Source organism: Prionailurus viverrinus, chromosome B2, assembly GCF_022837055.1.
Source record: "Prionailurus viverrinus isolate Anna chromosome B2, UM_Priviv_1.0, whole genome shotgun sequence".
Classification (NCBI taxonomy): domain Eukaryota; kingdom Metazoa; phylum Chordata; class Mammalia; order Carnivora; family Felidae; genus Prionailurus; species Prionailurus viverrinus.
Window position 1 is genome coordinate 47,681,716 of NC_062565.1, and position 24,633 is coordinate 47,706,348.

General features: G+C 34.2%; 1 protein-coding gene across 1 annotated transcript in view; it reads right to left on the reverse strand.

The window, feature by feature from the left end:
- Positions 1-552: 552 nt before the first annotated feature.
- DEFB114 (defensin beta 114) overlaps positions 553-24,633 on the reverse strand; it is a 30,468-nt gene continuing 6,387 nt past the window's right edge. The window contains exon 2 of the mRNA XM_047860359.1: positions 553-734. Within this exon, the coding sequence (XP_047716315.1) occupies positions 553-734 (182 nt within the window). The remainder of the gene's footprint in view (positions 735-24,633) is intronic.

Sequence of the window (24,633 nt, forward strand, 5' to 3'; positions counted from 1 at the left end):
ATTGTATTGGAACGCAGTTAAATAGTATTAGTATTACATAGTTTTCAATGAATATGCCTTTGTGAATGAGCAGAACTTGAAGAGAAGAAAGGAATGGCCAATGAGTATCACCGTAGTCTACTGTGGCTTAAGCATTCATTTTGTGCTTAGGTTTTCTGTTCCTCAATGTCAATAACATGATGATGACGTTTAGACAATTGATAAGTCTATGGGTATTAATTTTCATGAATCACATTTCTACTAAGGTCATGGTTAAGTTGGGAAATGCTCAATTGTATAAGTTTAGGTGACTCGTGACAGATCAAAAGTGGTTGTATAAAACTTGTATCCATATGTTAGAAAATTAACACCAGATATATCTCTATCATAAACCTCTAGCTTAGAGAAAATAAGAAAGGTCCTACCTCATTCCACAGAATATGTAATTAACATCTAGAGAGGAAGATATCAATATTGGCTTATGTGTTTATTTATTACAGAAATTCTAATTATATTCCTATACCTCTCTGCACTGGTGTATGAACTTCTTTGGTCACAGGTACATCTTCAAGATTAGTCTTCTTCAAACAATCTCTCAATGCAGCAAATTTTACTTGGTGAGAGACATATATCAATTTGCTTTTCATATTTAAAGCAGCGTCTTCTACAGTAACCAAAATTTTGTGAGCACCGATTAGGATCCACCAAGGTACATGTGGCTACAGTAAAAGAAGAGTAACTGAAATTACTGATCTCTTATTTAAGAACATATTATTTCTGATTACAAAGAGGTACTATGTGTACATTGCAACAAACTTAGGAAAATGTCAAAAAATAAGAAAACACTAAAATATTATACATTCCCATATATATATATATAATACTTAAATATGTTTTAAATTAATCTGTATTACATTTTTATGTTATATATTATTCTTCTCAACAAGATTTAAAATTTTTAGAACAACATAATATTCCCTGGAAATATATGACAATTCATCCAATTTTTTTCAATTAGGTCATATTTAAATTTTTAATATTTTAGGATTATGATAAGAAGCAAAATTTTAGTACATATTTTAATATTCACATGACACATATTTAAGATAACTGTGGAAGAGTTAGATCCACACCAACAATATATGTAAATTTTTCCCCCAAATAAAATGGTATCCACTGCAATTTTAGTTTTTATGCTACTGGTATTTGTTTTGAACACTTTTTATTTTTTAATTGTTCATATACTTTTCTTGTTATGTTGTTATATAATTTTTTTAAAAAGAATTCATATGAGTTCTTTTTAAAAAAAATTTAAAGACTATTTTTTAGAGCAGTTTTAGATTTATAACAAAATTGAGAGGAAGGTACAGAGATTTCCTATGTGTCCCTGCCCCCATATATGCATAATCTTCCCCATTATCAACATTGTTCACCAGAAGGGTACATTTTTTAGCAAGGATGAACCTACACTGGGAAGTTGGAAACTTTCAAGTTGGAAAGAACTGATGTCTTGAAAATGCTGAGTCTTCCTATCCATAAACATGATTTTTTTCCTTTATTCATCTAATTCTTTGATTCCATTTATTATCGTTTTATAATTTTCCTCATATAGATCATTACATATTTTATTAGACTTATACCTAAGTATTTCATTTTGGGGGGTGTTAATAAATGGTATTGTTTTTAATTTCAAATTCCACTTGCTCATTGTTGTGTATAGGAAAGCAATTGACTTTATATGTTAACCTTGTATCCTATGATCTTACTATAATCACTTATTAGTTCTATCAATTTTTGCTTCATAACTTTATTCTCTGTTATTAGTCATACACTCATTAAGAATTGTTTTGTCTTTTTGAAGAATTACCAAGAGCTCTTCATATTTTAAGGGTAATAATTTTTACCCATTATTTGCAAAACAATTTTTTTCTATAGTTGTGTTTATTTTGTTAATTGTGTTTTTAGATAACAACAGTTTTATTATAAGACAATGCATGCTCATTTTTTAAAATGTAAGACTCTTAATGGTTTTTTTTTTAATTTTTTTTTCAACGTTTATTTATTTTTGGGAAAGAGAGAGACAGAGCATGAACGGGGGAGGGGCAGAGAGAGAGGGAGACACAGAATCGGAAACAGGCTCCAGGCTCTGAGAACAGCAGCCCAGAACTTGACGCGGGGCTCGAACTCAGGGACCGTGAGATCGTGACCTGGCTGAAGTCGGACGCTTAACCGACTGCGCCACCCAGGCACCCCTAAAATGTAAGACTCTTACAATTAAACATACAGAAATATACAGAGCAGTTAATGTAGTATTCCACCTTCACTGTAAGATATTCTTGCATGAAATCTTTTCATTTTTCTATTTTATTTATTATAGTATTTTCTCTTTAAATCAATAATAATTATCAGAAATGTAGTTAACTTCATTTCTCCTAAATCATTAATAATTATCCCCTATTGTTTTTTGAAATATTCTCTTCATGCCTTGAGATGATTTCATGATATTCTTAGTGATGCTGTACTCTAAATTCTCACAAACTCTAGGCCTATTTTGAACTATTTATTCTATTTGGTAAGCATATGTGGATATTTGGAACAAAAACAAATAGCTAATCAAGATATATATAGAAAAAATGTGATTTATTATATTTTATTTCTTTATATATAAATTAAGAAAAAAGTAAAATAAAACTTGCAGAACAGTGCCCAAACACAAATACTCAATGAAGAGTGCTATTGAAAATTAAGCCCTTGTGTAAACATCATCCAGATCAGAAAGTAGAACATTGGTGTCATCACTTTGTGCTCCCTCTCAATCATATTCCATTCTACTCTTTCATTTTCAAAATAAACCATTATCTTGACATAATATTTTTTCTAAGTTTGCCGATTTTAAAATTTATGTGAATGCAATGGCACAGTATATACATCTTCATGTCTGAATTCCTTTACTGAAGATTTGTTTTAGAGATTCATCTATGTTTTATGTAATTAGTTGTTTCAAATTTATTATAATGTAGTGGTTTTTGTATATTATTTTGTATAATTATCTGTATTTATTGACCTGATCATATATTTTCTCCTGTAATCTGTTCATGTGGTGACATTGATTTTAGAATTCTACACTAATCTTGCAATCCATGAATTTCAAGCAACTTTTCTGATATTGCTGGGTTTTGATTCTAGTTATTTTTTTAAAGATTTCTGTGTCCATATTCATGAGTGAATTTGGCCTTTAATTTTCTTTCTCAGGATGTCCTTATCAGTTTTACACCAGGTAATGTGTATCTCACAAAATGAGTTAGAAGAATCCCTTCATTTTATATTCTCTGAAATAGTTCATGTATAATCAGTTACATTTCCTTTTTAAAGTTTGGTAGAATTCAACAGTGAAGCCATCTGTATCAAATATTTTCTTTGTAGGAAGTTTAATTATTATGGGCTCTATTCCATTAATGAGTTTAGAAGTATTTATATTTTCTTTTTCTTTTTTTGGTCAGATTAATTTTGTTGTATTCTTCAGAAATTAGCCATTACAAATAAATTTTTGAATGCATTATCACAGAGTTGTCCATAATATCATTACAATATAATTTTGCTACCTGTAGCAATGCATTAATATCTCTGATAAAGTTCATTTTTGCCTCCTCTCTTTCTTTCAGTTTTGGTAAAGCTTTATTGATTTCTTTTTAAGAGAATTTTTAAGTTCTACTCTCTTAGCAACTTTCTTTTTTTTCTTAGCAACTTTCAAATATACAATACTATAATTAACTACGGTCACCTTGCTGTAAAGGCCTATGACTTATTCATTTTTAAAGCTTTATTAATTTTACTAGTCTTTCCGAAAACAAAAGTTAGCTTTTATGATTGTGTCTAGTGTCTGCTGATGTCTTATTATATCTTTATAACTTTGGATTTAATTTGATTTTCTATTTCTAACTTCTTGAATTAAATTTCATTTACATTTTTAAAATTAATTCTTTTTAGATACATGAATATAATGGTATAAATTTCCTGTAAACACTACTGTTGCTTTATTCCATGAGCTTTGTGTTATCTCATTTTTATTACCATTAGATAAAATATCTCTAGTACTCATTGATATTTGTTATTTGAATTAGGTCAAGTTTTGTTAGTCTTCATGTTTATATCTTCTTTATTCTTACATTTATATTGTTGCTTTTCTCTTAAAAAAATTTTTTTAATGTCCATTCATTTTTTGAAGACATAGAGAGACAGAGCATGAGCGGGGGGGGGGGGGGGGGGAGAGAGAGAGAGGGAGACACAGAGTCCCAAGCAGGCTTCAAGCTCTGAGCTGTCAGCACAGAGCCTGATGTAGGGCTGGAACCCACGAACCATGAGATCATGACCTGAGCTGAAGCTGGACACTTAACAGACTGAGCCACCCAGGCGACCCCATTTTTCCCTTTGTTCATGTAACTGACGAAAGTGTGTTATTATCACCCATTGTTCTAATGTTCTCTGTTTTTTTTATATTTCTATCTTTTTTCTTACATATTTCAAGCCAAAGTCATTTGTTGCATTAAATTTATGGTTGCAATATTATCCTGTTGAATTGAATCTTTTATTACCATGAATGTCTCTAGGAATGCACTTTTTTCTTACTGTCTACTTCATATAATATTAATATAGCTACTTCACCATGCTTTTGTTGGGTTTTTACATCTTTTCCTATCCTTTAGATTTTATCATTTTAAGTTTATTTATTTTTTTTTTGGAGACAGAGACAGTGTGAGCAGGGGAGGGTCAAAGAGAAAGGGAGAGAAAGAGAATCGCAAGCAGGTTCTGCACTGCCAGCACAGAGCTCGACACAGGGCTCGAACTCACAAAACTGTGAAATCATGACCTGAGCCAAAATGGAGAGTCGGACCTTAGTCACTGAGCCACCCAGGTGCCCCTAGATTTTTATAATTTCTATTTTTTCATATATTAGATATTTCTCATGTAAACTATTCACTATATTCAAAACTATATTCACTATATTCAAAAGATTCACTTTTGTTTTTTAACTGCACATTAATATTTATAATAGCAATATAATGGGTAAAATATATTCTGCTATGTTTTCTGTCTTCTTTTGTATTTATTGGTTACTTTTTATAATCCCATCTTCTCATTTACTATGTGTAGTTATATTATCTTTTATTATTATTTTACTTTTTATGCTAGAAGTTTCAAATTATCAAAGTCTTATAAAAAAATTTGTTTTTCTGTGTTTCTAAGTTCCATGCAGAAAATCATTCTTTCTGGCCAAATAGTGCTTTTAAGAATTCCCTTAATATACGAGTTCTGATTTTGAAATCTGTTTTTATTGGACTGAAAATAACCTTATGTTACCTTCACTCCTGAACAGTATTTTCATTTGATACAGAATTCTAGATTGCAGTTATTTTCTTTCAGGACTCTGAAGATTTCACTGCATTGTCTTTTGACTTCTTTCCCTGTTGTCTTTTTTGAGAAGTCAGCTTCCAATTTAACATACGATTCTTTGAAAGTGATCTGTTGTTTTCTTCAAATTTTGCTTTACTTTATTGTTTTAGGGTTTTGTTTTTGTTTTTGCAGTTAACTATGCTTTTTCTTTCTTCCTTCCAACCTTCCTTCTTTATTTTCTCCCTGCCTTCCTTCCTACTTTCCTTCATCTTTCCCTCCCTCCCTCACTTTTTCCCCCTTATTTTCAACCTCTTGTTTCATTCAGGATATTTTCTTCTGGTTCATCTTTCATCATCATTAAATATCTCACCAATTATGCATAAACTACTATTCGACACATTCATTACATATTTCATTTTGCTTTATATATTTCTCAGTTCGGGAATTTTATTTTTATTCTTTGTTATAGTGTTCACTTCTATGCCAAGTTTTTACTTTGTTTTTATTTATTTAAACAAAAACACAGTTATTTTAAAGTCTGGGTCTGGTAACTTCATCATCTGGATCCCTTGTTCATCTGTTCTCTTGTGCTGATGAAGCATCAGAACTGATTTTTGATAGGATAGTCCTGTTTTCACTTTTTCCTGATTAATTTTGTTACATACATTGTTTTTAAATTTATTTATTTTGAGAGAGAGAGAGAGAGAGAGCAAGCAGCGAGGTCAGAGAGAGAGGGAGAGAGAGAATCCCAAGCAGGCTCTGCCCTGTCAGCATAGAGTTGGACATGGAGATCGAACCCACGAACTGTGAAATCATGACCTGAGCCAAAATCAAGAGCTGGCTGTTTAACCAACTGAGCCACCCAGGCGACCCTGTCACATACATTTTTAATGAATAATCAAGAAAATAGCTTGAGGTCTAGAATGATATTATCTTTCTCCAGAAATGACTTATTGTTCCATTTAGTATTGTTCCAGGGCTACCAGCCAACCTTCCTGGGTAATCTTAAACCATTTATGGAACTTAAGATAATGTAAAACTGGGCATTCGTTCCTGGGATGACTGGACAGTTGGACTAACGTCCTGTTAACTTAGACCTAGCTTGTAGTTTTTTGGGTTCCTCAGCCAAAACATACCAGTATTTCCATAATTCTCCCTCCTTCACAGACTGAATTATAATTTTTGCCCCAAAGGTAGCACAAGGCTATCAGATTTCTGCTCTTCAACTTCTTTCTTGCCTTTTTAAGAATAGATAGATGCTTCTAGGGAGAAGAGCTGTTTCAGAGGTTGATCTCAACACAATCTCTTCACTGTAACTTTTAATTGACCAGTTTACTCTGTAATGCCTTTAACCAATTGTTTTATGGTATTTTTTCTTTTTGTCCATCTATCTCCCTCAGTACATAGGAGAGGTTATATGAAAAAATTGTTATAATTTTATAGTGTGCTTTAACATCAAGTTGCTATGTGAAACAGACTATGATTTTATAGTGTGTTGTAACAACAGGTCGAGCAAACAAACCACTATTCTTATTTTTCAAAATCTTTGTATGGTGCATATGGATAGTTCTTTCTAACTGCGGAGTGAAGATGAGCTGGTTGCCATGGACTTTAAGCTTGAATTTGAATGCTGGTATTTGTTAGTTGTGTAACTTTGGGTAAGTTCTAAGAGCCTTAGTTGCATCATCTCTAAAATAGAGACAATGGTACCTCATTCACAGAGTCTTTGTGAAACATGATGAGTTAACATGTAAACAAAGTTTACAACAGTGCTTGGAACATAATAGTTTCTCACAGATTAAGAACTGTTATTAATTAATGGTGAACAAAAGACTATAGTTGAAGCTAAATCATTGTTAACTACAACTTTTAGACCAGGCAGTGTGCTCTTTCTGGAGGTAAAGCAAAACACTGAGGCAAAGAGATAAATACACAGGCATGAAAAGAGAGAGAGAGAGAGAGAGAGAGAGAGGAAGAGAGAGAGAGAGAGAGGTTAATTAAGTACCATAATAGAGAAATATATTGGGTCCAATGTGTGAACAGGTTAAGTGTTTGCTTTTGTCATGGTTGTTGTATCATAAAAAAGTGATATGAAAAAGTAGACCTTAAAAAATTAGTAAGGGTTATTCAAATGAACAGAAGCAGTATAAAAAGGACATGAAACAGGCAGACAAAGTAGTATGATTCTCATCCTAGAGTTGAAAGGGAATATGATATGTTTAGGTTCAAAAACTAATAATAAAACAAATAGTTTTCATTCATTGAAACCTACTATGTGTCAGGTATTTTTTTAAATATGTTTTACATGTAATCTCATTTAATTACTCTAAAACTTTGAGGTAGATGCTGTTCAGATACGAAACCTGAGGCTTTTGGGTCACCTGGATGGCTCAGTTGGTTGAGCGTCCAACTCTTGATTTAGGCTCAAGTCATGATCCCAGGGTCATGAGATCGAGACCCTGTCTGGCTCCAGAACATGCCCCTCTTACCCTGCTCTCTCTCTCTCTCAAATAAAAAACAAACAAACAAACAAACAACCTCAGGCTTTCAGTGACCAAATAAATTGCCGACGTTTGCTGCAAAACTAATACATGCTTAACCCAGCTTTCAACATTTTAAATATTTAATCCATGGCCTCTACAAAAAAAGTTGGAAACTGGGGCTCCTGGGTGGCTCAGTCAGTTGAATGTCTGACTTTGGCTTAGGTCATGATCTTGCTATCTGTGAGTTCTAGCCCTGCATCGGGCTCTGTGCTGACAGCTCAGAGCCTGGAGCCTGCTTCAGATTCTGTGTCTCCCTCTCTCTGCCCCTCCCCAACTTGTGCTCTGTCTCTCTCTCTCTCTGTCAAAAATAAATAAACATTAAAATAAAAAGTTGGAAACTGACATACCGGATATTGTCTCAAACTAGATACTCATGGTAGACTTGGCTGCCTCTAGGACCCTTAATTATTTTATGATTATAGAGGAACCTGAAGATGTGAAAATTGGAGGTTGACTACAGAATGACAAAATGGAATTCTGTTAAGATGAATATGTGTACACATACAAAGAATCATTAGTAATAAATACTTGTTAATATACTGTACATATGTTTAACAAATGGGTTTCCAGACTTCACCTGAATGTAGGAAAAATTTTACCTTAGACAAATTTAAATAAAATAATTTTAGCCTCTTTATGTTGAATTATTTGTCAATTCCCTGGACTTTGATGTCTTAACTCAAAGTTAAGTAAGTGGGTATTTTATATCACTTTCTGTTCCCCATCTCTTACCCACCTGTATTCAGGTCTTAGAATTAAATCCTTGTTTTCTTTTGTATTCCTCAAATATTGTTAGTTTGGCAAGAGTTACTTAAATCTTTTCTTATGGTTAGTGCCTGGATCTCTACTATTGAAGAGACTTCATATCAGTTAATAGTACCCTCATATGAAAGTCATAAATGTTCTAATGTATTAATATTTGTGTTTGATTTGTTCCTTGGCTTATTCAAGAAAGTATAATTCTTTAAGTCAGGTGGGTAAAAATATAGAAAGGAATTATGACTAATTTGCAAATTACCTTAACTAAGGTAAATTAATTAATTAAACTAATCATTGCCACAAAGGAAGCATTAACATGGGATTTGTCATACATCATCTTTCTGGATTAGTGGGGAAGATATTTAGTTATCTGTGAAATCCTAGCCAATTGAAGAAGGTTATTTATTTTAACGAGCTCCACTTTTCTTCCAACATTTTATCATAATTCTCAAGTAACCAAATCAACTTGATTTTAAATTTAATAAACTCTAGGGGCAACTGGGTGGCTCAGTTGGTTAAGCATCTGACTTCAGCTCAGGTCATGATCTTGCAGTTTCACGTGAGTTTGAGCCCCAAGCCAGGCTCTGTGCTGTCAGCTAAGAGCCTGGAGCCTGCTTCAGATTCTGTGTCTCCCCCTCTCTCTCCCCCTCCCTTGCTTACATTCTGTCTCTCTGTCTCTCTCTCAAAAATAAATACTTTTTTAAAATAAAAAAAAATAATAATTGTAATAAACTCTAAGAGCACTGGGACGGATACTGTCTTCTCATAAACATTTCAACACAGGTGAATGTCTCTCCTCCACTATTTTAGACTCAGCTTCCCATTCACCATGCAATATGTCATAAAGTTTCCAAGGCCACCATGTTTCTGCCATTCAAGATCCATTTTGACACATCTTAACAACTGGCTCTACAGGGAAACCATCTTGTATTTCTTCTCCTCAACTATTTCCTCTCCCCCTTTTTTGTTTTTTACTTCTTTTTTTCCCATTTCTCGAAATACTGCAATATGATATTCAAAGTGGTAAATATTTTTCTTACATTATCTCTGAATCTTTGCAAAGCCTTACAAAATTAATTATCTTACCATCCATTGTACAGTTAAAAGAATTAAAGCTTCTCCACAATCACAAAGGAGCCTCAGGTCCTTAATATAAACTCTGATCTATTTGATGGCAAACTCACTCTATAAATCACTATAGTACGCTGTTTTCACTATCTCTGTGGATTATATTACTCTTGTACTAAAACACTGCTTAAAATACTGTTCATTCTGTTTTAACCATCATCAGCATTGTTCTCTATCAATTTTCTGTAATTCACTTTCCAGCATGGTATCACTCTGCTTGGATCAAACACTCATCTTACATCTTCACAAAGTATCCACTTAGATTGAACAGTTTTTATAGCTTCTTTAGAGACTTGAAGGTTTTGCCAATAGCCAAACCACACCATTGTGCAATTGGTACTATTACTCTATGAACTCTTTCAAAGCCACTCGCTCTGATACCTTGTATTACTTTTCCTATTTTTTAGTCTAGCAAGGGCCAAATATATAGCATTCTGTCCGTTTCAGTAGACGTTATAATTTAGTATCTGTTTGAATGATCAAAAAGTAAAGGAAAGTTTGTGGTCATATTCCTAGACCAAGAGTCTTCATTGCATTATTTAAAGCTTTCTGCAAAGCTCAGCAAATGTTGAGTTTGATGGTATAGATCCTGTACATCCGAACCCTTTACATCTAAAGTCCAGCTATCTTCCCATGTGGCCTCACTGCTTTTCACCAAATAATCTATTCAGCTTTTACATTAACCTCAGTGCCTTCTATAGAAAACCTGATGAAATATAAGGAACAAATATGCTAGGATCTTGCACTCCAGTATTTATATTCTACTCACCACATATAGTATAATAAGTGTGACCTTGAAAACCTCTGATGTAATTTTCCTCTTCTTAAAAAGAGGCAATAAGAGGTATCTGATAACGTTATCTGGAAGGTCAGATTAGATATCTACATGAGAAGTTATGAAATGGGGTTTGGCACATTCTAGACACTCGTATTTAATTATCTGCCCTTTCTTTCTCTCATCTTCCAGAGTCTAAATACAAGAGTCTTATCCCTAATTTCAAACCTCTTCATCAGAGAATTCAGGACATTTTCCCAAACCTCTACAATTGCTAGGCCATAATCCCACCATTCTTGCTATTTAAAGCATACTTATATAAATCTTCTAAATCAAGCAATTTATTGACTTATCTGAGTTTAATCAACAATATTTTTAAGTATGCCTAGAGAATTACTGAGTCTTTCTTTTATTTCTGTTTCCTTAGTGTCCAGCATTGTGCTCAGATTACTAGCCACTCATTGTTACGTGGTTATTGCTTGACATGCTAGCCCCATGCACCTCAACATCCTCCCTAATCATATTTGAGGTCCTTACTTCCTCAGTCCCCTTTCATTACTAATAATAAGTATAATAGTAACAACCATAATAATTATAATAGTACCCAAATTGATAGACTAATTTTTAGTTTGTAGGACTAGTTACTGGTACATTATTGCACTAAATCCTAATTGCAGTCTTTTGAGGTACATACAATTAACAAGTACATTTTACAGCAGACATTTTATTCTTAAAAAAATGTGGTTGTTATTGATTCTGCTTACATTTTCTGTTTTATTGTTAAAAACTTTGGTAAATCACTTAAATTCTCTGAGTGGCAAGGTTCACAAGCTATTAAGTAGGAAGCTAGTAATAAAATCTAAATCTTCTAAGTTTGGGGTGCCGGGATGGCTCAGTCAGTTAAGCGTCTGACTCTTGATTTGGGCTCAGGTCATGATCCCTTGGTTGGTGGGTTCAAGCCCCTCATCGGGCTCTGTGCTGACAGTGTGGAGCCTGCTTGGGATTCTTTCTCCCCCTCTCCTGTCTCTGCCCCTTCCCAGATCTCTCTCTCTCTCAAAATAAATAAATAAAATTTCAAATAAAATAAATCTTCTAAGTTTGAATTAAATTCTCTTTCTGTTACGTGTTCTACCTTTTGAAGTTCCAACTTTCTAGGTCCAAATACGAATACTTCTGCATATCAATTTACATCTTCGTTGTTAGAGAGCCTGGATTACCACAGAGGATACACCTCTCAAGAAAATCATATAATCACCATGAAGCACTTTATTGCACTACGTATTTTAATTATTTTTAATTGATCCATAAAGCCAATGCTGGAGTGCCTGGGTAGCTCAGTCAGTTAAGCAGCTGACTCTTGTTTTCAGTTCAGGTCAGGATCTCATGATTGGTGAGTTAAAGTCCTGTGTCAGGCTCTGCACTGACGGTGCAAAGCTGCTTGGGATATTATCTCTCTCCTTCTCTTTCGGTCCCTTTCCCACTCATGCTTGCTGTCTCTCTCTCTCTCTCCCTCAAAATAAATAAATAAACATTTAAAAAAATAAAGCCATTGCTTAATTGCTTTACTAATGCATTAACTAACTCAACAAGGATTTTTTTTTTGCAGTACTATGCCTTTATTTGACATTTTATTCCTGCTGTGCTTCATTGCCCAGAATATTCTGAGACTGTAGCCTGGATCAAGTTGTAGATTCTGTTATTAATATCACAAGAGATATATTCTGTTATTCTCAATCATTCATCCTCCCTGGGTCCAATTTATTATGAAGCCTTCACTTCTGAAGTTTGCAAATAAATTTTTAAAATTATATTTAAAAAAATAATGTAAATATCTAAAAGAAATCAAGGCCAAAGGATCTACCTGAATCATTTCATTTTATCTACATATTAATTTTCAAATTGAGTTGAGTACATTAGTATAACACTATTCTATATGAGTAAACTGAAATTCAACATAATCAAGAGACTTCTTGAATTGACAAGATTGTTAAGAAACTGCATTTTCTACTTCATAATCTGGTGTTTCTATTTTTAGCTGTAAGCTCTATGTTACATATAAACAAACATCTATTTTACCTGGTAGAATGAAGGTCACATAACACAGAAAATGGAGGAAATAGTAAAAGATCTTCATTCTGCAGAAAGAAGTTGCTGAAAGATTTGGTAACAAAATCTAGAGACTAGCTTTCCAAAAAGCCAAAAGACATTTACTATTTATAGTTTTCTAACGGAAGAAAGACTCTTTATCCGGAAATTGTTTTAATTTGGTGTACTTGTCTTTGCACCATTGACTAGGGCTGTGGGTAGAATTACCCAAATTGAGAATACTTGAGATCATTGATCTTTAGAGAGGAATCTCTATGTGGAAGCAGCCTGTACACATGACATCCTTGTATCGATGGTGATCAGTTAAACATCAACATAAAGGACATGCATGGAGTGGGTTTAAGGGAAATACCTACCATTTTAGATGTAAAACAACTGAACATTACCATGTTGGTTAAACTCCTGTTTACTTTTCAAAATACATTCTAGTCTCTAATTCGGTATACAATATCATCAATATGTCCATATATCCCAAATTCTGACTTATATTCAGTTATCCCATTGATTTCCCTAAACTATTAATTTACCAAATAACAGATAGGAGGCCTCACTTTTGTCATTAATTTTCACTATATTCTTTTCAGATGCAACTTGAATATTTAGGGAGCTCTGCTTTTTCCTAGAAAAGCGCAATTAGTCTCCATTCATTTTAAGTTTTTTTATCATAGTAATATAGGTACACAATAAGGATTGAAAAAAAAAAGATCTTGTAATGAATAGAAATAATTTCCTATTCAATCTCCTTATTTTAGATCTTCTTATTAACATAAGAATTAGGACCCAGCTTAATACTTTGTCCTTGCCTGCCAACTACAGAATGTATCTTTTGGTTTCCCCCAAGAAAAATGTGGATTCAGATCACTTACACTCCTGTGCTGTTCTGTTCCTCAAATATTTGAAAGTTATATTAATTTTTGAAAGTTCTTTAGTTTATCTTCAAATATTTAAACACTTTTTTCCCACCAACGTTAGCCACAACATTCAACTTTCTCTATTTAAAAAAATGATATTAGTTCCCTTGCCATTTCCTCCAACCTTCCTCCCTACTTTGCACATCTCATTCACCTGTTGTTATACATTGCCTTTTACCTTTGTCTGGGATAATGTTTGCATTCTGAATGGAGGCACTTAAGCTTTATATTGAAATACTGTGTTACAATAAGCAGTATGGATTTTATTGCCTTTTTAATGCACCTGATGTGGCAACACTGTGCTAACCAAAGACAAATGTTGGTTTCAAAATTAAGTGAATTATTACCATTATTTTACTATTTGTCTTCTTGTTTTCTTTTATTATTATCTCTCTCATTTTTTTTCTCAAATGTTTTCAAGTATTATAGTTTTCATTGTTTAACTTTTGGTTCTGACACTTTGGAAAAATTTTTTTTCCTGTAGTTTTCTTTTAGATGTGAATAAAAAATATAAATAATGGTCAGTCCTCATCCTCAAGTTTATCCCAGTATGAAAGGCTCTTCCTGTGCCTTTGTTCTAAGAGTTTCTGAACCTGTTTAGCTACACTGAATCTACTGTTATTTGTATCTCCTGTATTCTTCTTTTGTTTTTTCTCTCCATCCAGGAATGTTCTTTAAAAAAAAAAAGATAGGAAATGCAGGAATTTCCATGCAAGGAAATATTTCTATTCTGCCCTCATATCTGATTATTTGGATGTAAAATCTATGTTCAAAATCATGTGAAGTCATTAGCCACTTCTATTATACAGTCTTCCTGATGAGAAATCCAAAATTAGGTTAGCTCCTTTTAAATGGTTTGATTTTTTTTGTTCTTTCACGACACTTTTTAAGACATTCTCTTTATAATTTGTAACCCAAATTTTATAGTCACACATTTCCTGGTGTGAACTTGTTTTTTTATGAGTTAGATCTAGAACCAGTGAGCCTGTATCTTCAAATCTAGGAATTGTTCTCTTCTCTTTTTATATTTTTTTCCTCTGATGAACACTTTCTCTCCTTATTTGTATATTTATTTTCTCGCTTTAGGGGATTTCTTTTGGTCAAATGCTGAAATATCCCTCTCTAGTTTTGTCTTTACTATCTTATTTTCATGTCTACTTATGTTGCCATTTTATGATTTAAATATCTTTCACTCTTTGGTGTTACTATTTTTTTTAGCAATCATATTTAAGATGTAAGTGCCCTTATCTGTTTCTCTGTTCTTTTGCCATAGAAGCTGTTTTTGTTTTGTTGATGTAAGGTCTTTTTGAATCCCTCTCCAAATATATTTAAAAGAGTTTTTTATTTGTGTTATTCTTTTTTCATTTAACTATTTTCTCAGTATCTAGAGGTCTGTTTGGTGTTGTTATCTTAGTTACTCATGCCATAGCTTTTACATATTGTTGTAAAACCAGTTCTAGGATGAAGAAATGCGATACCTTGTGGATGTAGATTGGAAAGCTTCCTTTAAAGTGAGCAGAAGGGCTTAGAACTCTCAATGTCTTGGGGGGGGGGGGAGTTCCTTTTTACTGGGACACAAATTCCTATACTAAAAATCTTAGATTTCTCCACATGATTTCTTTATTGGTCGTGGTTTTATTTAAACAAAACTAAAAACTCCATTAGGGAAGAACTGTATTTCTCTTGTTTGACACTGAATCTCCAATATTTAGGAATCTTTTTATTAGAGTAGATATAATCCAGATGAATTTCTTTGGCATCTTTGTAAAAAATCAGTTGATTACATACATTGAGTTTGTTTCAACATTTTACTTTCTGATTCATTCTGATTCATTCTCTCCTCTATGTCAATACCAAATTCTCTTTTTGAATCTTTATAGTAAAACTTGAAATCAAGTAGTGTCATCTCTACAACTTAGTTCTCAATCTTCAATTCCTGGTTATTTTTGGTCTGGTAAATTTTCACACAAATTTTTAAGTAAGATTGTCAATACCTATTTTAAAAGCCAGCTGGTATTTTGGTTGGGATTTTATTGAATCTGTAGTCCCACATGATGAGATTTGGCATTTTAACATTTCCAATGCTTGATCAATATGTATCTCTTCATTATTTACTTCTCTCTTTTTTCTAAAGTTTTCATTTAAACATTTAACTAGTTAGTTAACTAATATAATATCAGTTTCAGGAGTAGAATTTAGTGATTCATCACTTACATATAACACCCAGGGCTCATCATAAAAAATTCCCTCATTAATACCCATCACCCATTTAGCCCATCCCCCCACCAACCTCCCTCCAGCAATCCTCAGTTTGTTCTCTATAGTCAAGAGTCACTTATGGTTTGCCTCCCTCTCTTCTTCTTTTCCCAAACCCTAAGGTTCATCTGTACTGTTTCTTAAATTCCACATATGAGTAAAATCATATGGTATTTGTCTACTCTGACTGACCTATTTCATTTAGCATAATACACTCTAGCTCCATTCAAATCATTGCAAATGACAAGATTTCATTCTTTCTGATGACTGGCTAATATTCCATTCCAATATTCCATTCCACACATATATACATATATACACACACATGCACATTCCACATCTTTATCCATTCAACAGTTGATGGACAGATTGGCTATTGTTGATAATGTGGTTATAAACATCAGGGTGCATGTATCCTTTAGAATCTATATTTTTGTATGCTTTGGTTAAATACCTAGTAGTATAATTGCTGGCTTGTAGGGTAGTTCTATTTGTAACTTTTTGAAGAAACTCCATACTGTTTTTCAGAGTGGCTGCACCAGTTTGCATTCCCACCTTTCATTGTTTACTTCTTCAATTCCTCTCAGCAATGTATTTGTCAGTGTATAGGGAAGTAATGCATATATTCTCTCTTTGTTTTGAATACTTTCATATGTAGTATTTTTGAATCCTTTCTTTTTTTTCTTAAAATATTTGGGTTAGTTTTTTTTTATTATTCAAATCCAAGTTAATTAATATATAGTGTAATAATGGTTTCAGGAGAAGAATTTTGTATTAATCACTTACGTATGATACCCAGTGTTCATCCCAACAAGTGCCCTCTTTAATGACCATCACTCATGTAGCCTATCTCCCACCCACATCCTTCCAGCAAACCTCAGTTTGTTCTCTATAGTTAATAGTCACTTATGGTTTGCTTTTCTCTATGTTTTTGTCTTAATTTTCCCTCTTTTCCCCTATGTTCATCCATTATGTTTCTTAAATTCCACCTGAGGGAAATCATATAGTTGTCTTTCTCCAACAGACTTAGTTCACTTAGCATAATACATTCTAGTTCCATCCACATTGTTGCAAATGGCAAGATTCCATTCTTTTTGATTGCCTAGTAATATTCCATTATATTTATCTCACATCTTCTTTATCCATTCATCAGTTAATGGACATTTGGCCTCTTCCCATATTTTGGCTACTGTTGATAGTGCTGCTGTAAACATTGGGGTGCAAGATTCCCCTTCAAATCAGCATTTTTGTAATCTTTGGATAAATACCTAGTAGTATAATTGCTGGGTCATAGATTAGCTCTATTGTTTATTTTCTGAGTAACCTCCGTACTGTTTTCCAGAGTGGCCGTACCAGTTTGAATTCCCACCAACAGTGCAAAAATGTTCATCTTTTTCTGCATCCTTGCCAATATCTGTTCTTTTCTGAGTTATTTTTAGCCGTTCTGACAAGTGTGAGGTGGTAGTTCATTAAGGTTTTGATTTGTATTTTCCTGATGATGAGTGATATTGAGCATCTTTTCGTGTGTCTGTTAGCCATCTGGATGTCTTCTTTGTAAATGTGTCTATGCATGTCTTTTGCCCATTTCTTCACTAGATCATTTGTTTTTTGGGTGTTGAGTTTGATAAGTTCTTTATAGATTTTCGATACTAACCCTTTATCTGATACGTAAGTTGGAAATATCTTCTCCCATTCCGTCAGTTGCCTTTTAGCTTTGTTGATTGTTTCCTTTACAGTGCAGAAGTTTTTTTTATCTTGATAAGGTCCCAATAGTTCATTTTTGCTTTTATGTCCCTTGGCTCAAGAGACATGTCTAGTAGGAAGTTGCCGTGGCCAAGGTCAAACAGGTTGTTGCCTGTTTTCTCTTCTAGGATTTTGATGGTTTCTTTTCTTACATTTAGGTCTTTCATCAATTTTGAGTTTATTTTTGTATATGGTGTAAGAAAGTAGCCCAGGTTCATTCTTCTGTGTGTTGCTGTCCAGTTTTCCTAACACCATTTGCTGAAAAAGACTGTCTTTTTCCATTGGATATTCTTTCCTGCTTTGTCAAAGATTAGTTGGCCATACATTTTTCAGTCCATTTCTCGGTTCTCTATTCTGTTCCATTGGTCTATGTGTCTGTTTTTGTGCCAATACCACACTGTCTTAATGATTATGGCTTTGTAATGCAGGTTAAAGTCTGGGATTGTGATGCCTCCAGTTGTGGTTTTCTTTTTCAACCTTACTTTGGCTATTCAGGGTCTTTTGTGGTTCCATACAAATGTTGGAATTGTTTGTTTGGCTATGTGAAGAATGCTGGTGTTATTTGATAGGAATTACACTGAATGTGCAGATTGCTTTGGGAAGTGTCAACATTTTAACAATATTTATTCTTTCAATTTGTGAGCATGGAATGTTTTTCCATTTCTTTGTATCTTCTTCAATTTCATTCATAAGCTTTCTATAGTTTTCAGCATACAGATATTTTACCTCTTTGGTTAGGAATTTAGGAGGCAAGCTGTCAGTTTTTCCCCATTGAGGGTGATATTAGCTGTTGAGTCTTTTGTATATGACCTTTATGATGTTGAGGTATACTCCTTCTATCCTTACTTTCTTGAGTGTTTTTATCAAGAAAGGATGCTGTATTTTGTCAAATGCTTTTCCTGCTTCTATTGAGAGGGTCATATGGTTCTTATCCTTTCTTTTATTAATGTGATGTATCACATTGATTGATTTGCGGATATTGAACCACCCCTGCAGCCCAGGAATACATCCCATTTGATAGTGGTGAATAATTCATTTAATGTATTTTTGGATTCAATTTGCTATTATCTTGTTGATGATTTTTGCATCCATGTTCATCAGGGAAACTGGTCTGTAATTCTCCTTTTTAGTGGGTTCTTTGTCTAGTAATGCTGGCCTCATAGAATGAGTATGGAAGTTTTCCTTCCATTTCTATTTTTTTTGGAACAGCTTAAAAAGAACGGATATTAACTCTTCCATGTTTGGTAGAATTCCCCTAGGAAGCCAGCTAGCCCTAGACTCTTGTTGGCTGGGAGAATTTTGATTACTGATTCCATTTCTTTACTGGTTATGGATCTGTTCAAATTTTCTATTTCTTCTTGTTTCAGTTTTGGTAGTTTATGTGTTTCTAGGAATTTGTCCATTTCTTCCAGATTGCCCAATTTTTTGGCATATAATTGTTCATAATATTCTCTTATTATTGTTTTGTATTTCTGTGGTGTTGGTTGTGATTTCTACTATTTCCTTCATGATTTTATTTATTTGGGTCCTTTCCTTTCTCTTTTTGATTATTCTGGTTAGGGGCTATCAGTTTTGTTAATTCTTTCAAAGAACCTGCTCCTTGTCCTTGTTTCATTGATCCATTCTTTTTTTTCTTTTTTGCTATCATTGATTTCTGCTCTAATGTTTATTATTTCCCTTTTTTAGTTGTTTTGGGACTTTATTTTCTGTTCAATTTCAAGCTCCTTTGGATGTAAGCCTAGCTTGTGTATTTGAGACCTTTCTTCCTTCTTTAGGAAGGCTTGGATTGCCATATACTTCCCTCTTATGATCACTTTGCTGCATCCCAAAGATTTTGGACTGTCGTGTTTTCATTTTCATTGGTTTCCATGTACTTTTTAATTTCCTCTTTAAAATCTTGGTTAACCAATTCATTCTTTTTTTTTTAATATGAAATTTATTGTCAAATTGGTTTCCATACAACACCCAGTGCTCATACCAACAGGTGCCCTCCTCAATACCCATCACCCACTCACCCCTCCTTCCCAGCCCCCCCCCCCATCAACCCTCAGTTTATTCTCAGTTTTCAAGAGTCTCTTATGGTTTGGCTCTCTCCCTCTCTAACTTTTTTTTCCTTCCCCTCCCCCATGGTCTTCTATTAAGTTTCTCAGGATCTACATAAGAGTGAAAACATGTGGTATCTGTCTTTCTCTGTAAGATTTATTTCACCTAGCATAACACGCTCCAGTACCATCCAGGTTACTACAAAAGGCCATATTTCATTCTTTCTCATTGCCAAGTAGTATTCCATTGTGTATATAAACCACAATTTCTTTATCCATTCATCAGTTGATGGACATTTGGCTCTTCCCAATTTGGCTATTGTTGAAAGTGCTGCTATAAATGTTGGGGTACAAGTGCCCCTATGCATAAGCACTCCTGTATCCCTTGGGTAAATTCCTAGCAGTGCTATTACTGGGTCATAGGGTAGATATATTTTTCAGTTTTTGAGGAACCTCCACACTGTTTTCCAGAGTTCTGTGCCAGTTTGCATTCCCACCAACAGTGCAAGAGGGTTCCCATTTCTCCACATCCTCTCCAGCAACTATAGTCTCCTGATTTGTTCATTTTAGCCACTCTGACTGGTGTGAGGTGGTATTTCAGTGTAGTTTTGATTCGTATTTCCCTGATGAAGAGTGACATTGAGCATCTTTTCATGTGTCTGTTGGCTGGCCATCTATCTGGATGTCTTCTTTAGAGAAGTGTCTATTCATGTTTTCTGCCCATTTCTTCACTAGATTATTTGTTTTTCAGGTGTGGAGTTTGGTGAGTTCTTTATAGATTTTGGATACTAGCCCTTCGATATGTCGTTTGCAAATATCTTTTCCCATTCCATCGGTTGCCTTTTAGTTTTGTTGATTGTTTCCTTTGCAGTGCAGAAGCTTTTTATCTTCATGATGTCCCAATAGTTCATTTTTGCTTTTAATTCCCTTGCCTTTGGAGATGTGTCAGGTAAGAAATTGTTGTGGGTGAGGTCAGAGAGGTTTTTCTTGCTTTCTCCTCTAGGGTTTTAATGGTTTCCTGTCTCACATTCAGGTCCTTTATCAATTTTGAGTTTATTTTTGTGAGTGGTGTAAGAAAGTGGTCTAGTTTCATTCTTCTGCATGTTGCTGCCCAGGTCTCCCAGCACCATTTGTTAAAGACACTGTCTTTTTTCCATTGGGTGTTCTTCCCTGCTTTGTCAAAGATTAGTTGGACATACTTTTGTGGGTCCAATTCTGGAGTCTCTATTCTACTCTATTGGTCTATGTGTCTGTTTTTGTGCCAATACCATGTTGTCTTGATGATTACAGCTTTGTAGAAGAGGCAAAAGTCTGGGATTGTATTGCCTTCCGCTTTGGTTTTCTTTTTCAACATTACTTTGGCTATTTGGGGTCTTTTGTGATTCCATACAAATTTTAGGATCGCTTGTTCTAGCTTCGAGAAAAATGCTGGTGCAATTTTGATTGGGATTGCATTGAATGTGTAGATAGCTGTGGGTAGTATTGACATTTTGACAATATTTATTCTTCCAATCCATGAGCATGGAATGTTTTTCCATTTCTTTATATCTTCTTCAATTTCCTTCATAAGCTTTCTATAGTTTTCAGCATTCAGATCTTTTACATCTTTGGTTAGGTTTATTCCTAGGTATTTTATGATTCTTGGCGCAGTTGTGAATGGGATCAGTTTCTTTATTTGTCTTTCTGTTGCTTCATTGTTTGTATATAAGAATGCAACTAATTTCTGTACATTAATTTTGTATCCTGCGACTTTGCTGAATTCATGTATCAGTTCTAGCAGACTTTTGGTGGAGGCTATCAGGTTTTCCATGTATAATATGTCATCTGCAAAAAGTGAAAGCTTGACTTCATCTTTGCCAATTTTGATGCCTTTGATTTCCTTTTGTTGTCTGATTGATGATGCTAGAACTTCCAACACTATGTTAAACAATAGCAGTGAGAGTGGACATCCCTGTGGTGTTCCTAATCTCAGGGGGAAAGCTCTCAATTTTTCCCCATTGAGGATGATATTAGCTGTGAGCTTTTCATAAATGGCTTTTATGATGTTTAAGTGTATTCCTTCTATCCCGACTTTCTCGAGGGTTTTTATTAAGAAAGAATGCTGAATTTTGTCAAATGCTCTTTCTGCATCAATTGACAGGATCATATGGTTCTTTTCTTTTCTTTTCTTAGTGTGATGTGTCACATTGATTGATTTGCGAATGTTGAACCAGCCCTGCAGCCCAGGAATGAATCCCACTTGATCATGGTGAATAATTCTTTTTATATGGTGTTGAATTCGACTTGCTAGTATCTTGTAGAGAATTTTTGCATCCATATTCATCAGGGATATTGGCCTGTAGTTCTCTTTTTTTTTTTTTTTTTTTTTGCTGGATCTCTCTCAGATTTGGGAATCAAAGTAATGCTGGCTTCATAGAATGAGTCTGGAAGTTTTCCTTCCCTTCTATTTTTTGGAACAGCTTGAGATGGATAGGTATTATCTCTGCTTTAAATGTCCGGTAGAATTTCCTAGGGAAGCCATCTGGTCCTGGACTCATTTGTTGGAAGATTTTTGATAACTGATTCAATTTCTTTGCTCGTTATGGGTCTGTTCAAGTTTTCTATTTCTTCCTGTTTGAGCTTTGGAACTGTGTGGGTGCTTAGGAATTTGCCCATTTCTTCCAGGTTGTCCAGTTTGTTGGCATATAATTTTTCATAGTATTCCCTGATAATTGCTTGTATTTCTGAGGGATTGGTTGTAATAACCCTGTTTTCATTCATGATTTTATCTATTTGGGCCCTCTCCCTTTTCTTTTTGAGAAGCCTGGCTAGAGGTTTATCAATTTTGTTTATTTTTTCAAAAAACTAACTCTTGATTTCATTGATCTGCTCTACAGTTTGTTTTTTGTTTTTTGTTTTTTTAGATTCTATGTTGTTTATTTCTGCTCTGATCTTTATTATATCTCTTCTTCTGCTGGGTTTGGGGTGTCTTTGCTGTTCTGCTTCTATTTCCTTTAGGTATGCTGTTAGATTTTGTATTTGGGATTTTTCTTGTTTCTTGTTTCTTGTTTCATTGATTGCAATGTATTTTCCTCAGGACTGCCTTTGCTGCATCTCAAAGCATTTGGATTGTTATATTTTCATTTTCATTTTCATTTGTTTCCATATATTTTTTAATTTCTTCCCTAATTGCCTGGTTGATCCATTCATTCTTTAGTAGGGTGTTCTTTAATCTCCATGCTTTTGGAGGGTTTTCCAGACTTTTTTCTGTGGTTGATTTCAAGTTTCATGGCATTGTTGTCTGAAAGTGTGTATGGTATGATCTAAATTCTTTTATACTTATGCAGGGCTATTTGTGACCCAGTATGTGATCTATCTTGGAGAATGTTCCATATGCACTTGAGAAGAAAGTATATTCTGTTGCTTTGGGATGCAGAGTTCTAAATATATCTGTCAAGTCCATCTGATCCAATGTATCATTCAGGACCCTTGTTTCTTTATTGATCCTGTGTGTAGATGATCTATCCATTGTTGTAAGTGGGGTATTAAAGTCCCCTGCAATTATCACATTCTTATCAATAAGGTTGTTTATGTTTGTGCTTAATTGTTTTGTATATTTGGGAGCTTCCGTATTTGCTGCATAGACATTTATAATTGTTATCACTTCCTGATGGATAAACCCTGTAATTATTATATAATGCCCTTCTTCATCTCTTGTTATAGCCTTTAATTTAAAGTCTAGTTTGTCTGATATAAGTATGGCTACTCCAGTAGCATGATAGATAGCTTTCCATCTCCTCACTTTCAATCTGAAAGTATCCTCAGGTCTAAAACGAGTCTCTCGTAGACAGCAAATAGATGGGTCTTGTTTTTGTATCCATTCTGATACCCTATGTCTGTTGGTTGGAGCATTTAGTCCATTTACATTCAGTGTTATTATTGAAAGATATGATTTTAGAGTCATTGTGATGTCTGTAGGTTTCATGCTTATAGTGATGTCTCTGGTACTTTTTGTCCTTGCAACATTTCACTCACAGAATTCCCCTTAGGATCTCTTGTAGAGCTGGTTTAGTGGTGATGAATTCCTTCAGTTTTTGTTTGTTTGGGAAGACCTTTATCTCTCCTATTCTGAATGACAGACTTGCTGGATAAAGGATTCTCGGCTGCATATTTTTTCTGTTCATCACATTGAGAATTTCCTGCCATTCCTTTCTGGCCTGCCAAGTTTCAGTAGACAATCCGTCATGAGTCTTATCAGTCTCCCTTTATATGTTAGAGCATGTTTATCCCTATCTGCTTTCAGGATTTTCTCTTTATCCTTGTATTTTGCCAGTTTCACTGTGTTACGTCGCACAGAAAACAGATTCATGTTACGTCTGAAGGGAGTTCTCTGTGCCTCTTGGATTTCAATGCCTTTTTCCTTCCACAGATCAGGGAAGTTCTCAGCTATGATTTGTTCAAGTACAGCTTCAGCCCCTTTCTCTCTCTTCTTCTGGAATTCCTATGATATGGATATTGTTCCGTTTGATTGCATCACTTAGTTCTCTAATTCTCCCCTCATACTCCTGGACTTTTTTATCTCTCTTTTTCTCAGCTTCCTCTTTTTCCATAATTTTATCTTCTAATTCACCTATTCTCTCCTCTGCCTCTTCAATCTGTGCTATGGCTGCCTCCATTTTATTTTGCACCTCATTTATAGCATTTTTTTTAGCTCCTCATGACTATTTCTTGGTCCCTTGATCTCTGTAGCAATAGATTCTCTAAGGTCCTCTATGCTTTTTTCAAGCCCAGCGATTAATTTTATGACTATTATTCTAAATTCTTGTTCCATTATGTTGCTTAAATCGTTTTTGATCAATTCGTTAGCTGTCACTACTGCCTGGAGTTCCTTTTGAGGAGAATTCTTCTATTTCATCATCTTGGGTAGTCCCTGTGGTGGCTCCAAACTGCAGGGCACTTCCCCTGTGCTGTCCGGAGTAACTTGTGTTGGTGGGCGAGGCTGCAGTCAGACCTGATGTCTG